Source organism: Gekko japonicus, unplaced genomic scaffold (assembly GCF_001447785.1).
Source record: "Gekko japonicus isolate JY-2015 unplaced genomic scaffold, Gekko_japonicus_V1.1 scaffold1009, whole genome shotgun sequence".
Taxonomy (NCBI): Eukaryota; Metazoa; Chordata; class Lepidosauria; order Squamata; family Gekkonidae; genus Gekko; species Gekko japonicus.
Genome location: NW_015160867.1, coordinates 533,150 through 534,256, shown reverse-complemented (window position 1 = coordinate 534,256; position 1,107 = coordinate 533,150). Strand labels below are relative to the sequence as shown.

Here is a 1,107-nt window from a genome sequence, read left to right as displayed (position 1 = left end):
GGGAAACATCTCATGTCCTGAAGGATGTTGACATGATAGACGTGAACGGAGTCTTCAGCACCTGGAGCTTAAAGCTGGTTCCTCCCAAGACATGGACCCAGAGGGCAACAGATAGCTGCTCAGTCCAACACAACGGACACATCAGTGCTGGAATTTCTGCAAATACAGGTAGGATGTGATGTCACAGCTACGTGAACCAATCAACCAGCAAATTGATGTTATAATGGTACTATACCATCTTGGTCGTGGTCTCTGTGCAGTCCCACACATGGGTTGGGCGCCTGAGCACAACCTCGACTGGAGAAACTTCCAGAGCTTGCCTCAGAAATCCTTTTTGGCGGGCTCTCTTCCCGCCCTGGGGAGCAAGCACGCACTGCGCATGCCTGGAGCGGGGGAGAGAGCCGCCTCCCACTCAGTTCCTTTTCAGCCGCCTTAGTGTTCACACCTCGCTAATGCTGCTCTTCAATTTGCCTCAGCTGAGTATTTCGACCTTCTTCGGTTCTCTCCTTCTGTAATGTATTCAGCCTGACATGCCCGGACTTGCCCGGGCTGGCCAGGCACAATTCCTATGTTAGCTTCAGTCGAAAGACAAAGGATCCGGAGGATCCTAGCCGGCCCTATCAAAAAGGCTAGCTTCCCATTGGTCTCCCGGTTACTGTAAATAGCCTATCGGGAATAGGGGGTGTGTTTAGGTATGCTTGGTGGCGGGTTTTCGGAACGTATATAAACCGGCCTGCGAGCCGGTCAGTTGTCTTTGTCCTGAACTAAATAAAGGTATGCTTAGCTGAAATCACTCTCCGTCTGCATACTTTTCACTGGCGACGAAGGTGGGATCCACGACCCCATGAACAAAGACCCGGACGCCGACACGAGCGCTGCACCGAGCACCGACGCCGAGACCTCCGGGAACCACGCCGCTTCGCACCCCAGCTCTCCGGCGACCGCTCATCGCCCCGTTCCCGGCTCCGCTCCGCACCCTGCTGACCCCGAGAGCAGCAGCGCCCTCCACAACGCTTCCGACGCCATCGCCATTCCAGAGGCCACCCAACCACGTGGCTGCAGCACAATGGCGACTCCTCCGAGCAACATCCCCGTTTTTGACATCAA

General features: G+C 55.3%; 1 protein-coding gene across 1 annotated transcript in view; it reads left to right on the top strand.

Annotated features, from left to right (window-relative positions):
- Window positions 1-844: 844 nt before the first annotated feature.
- FDPS (farnesyl diphosphate synthase) overlaps window positions 845-1,107 on the top strand; it is a 48,095-nt gene continuing 47,832 nt past the window's right edge. Inside the window, exon 1 of the mRNA XM_015422068.1 lies at window positions 845-1,093. Within this exon, the coding sequence (XP_015277554.1) occupies window positions 845-1,093 (249 nt within the window). The remainder of the gene's footprint in view (window positions 1,094-1,107) is intronic.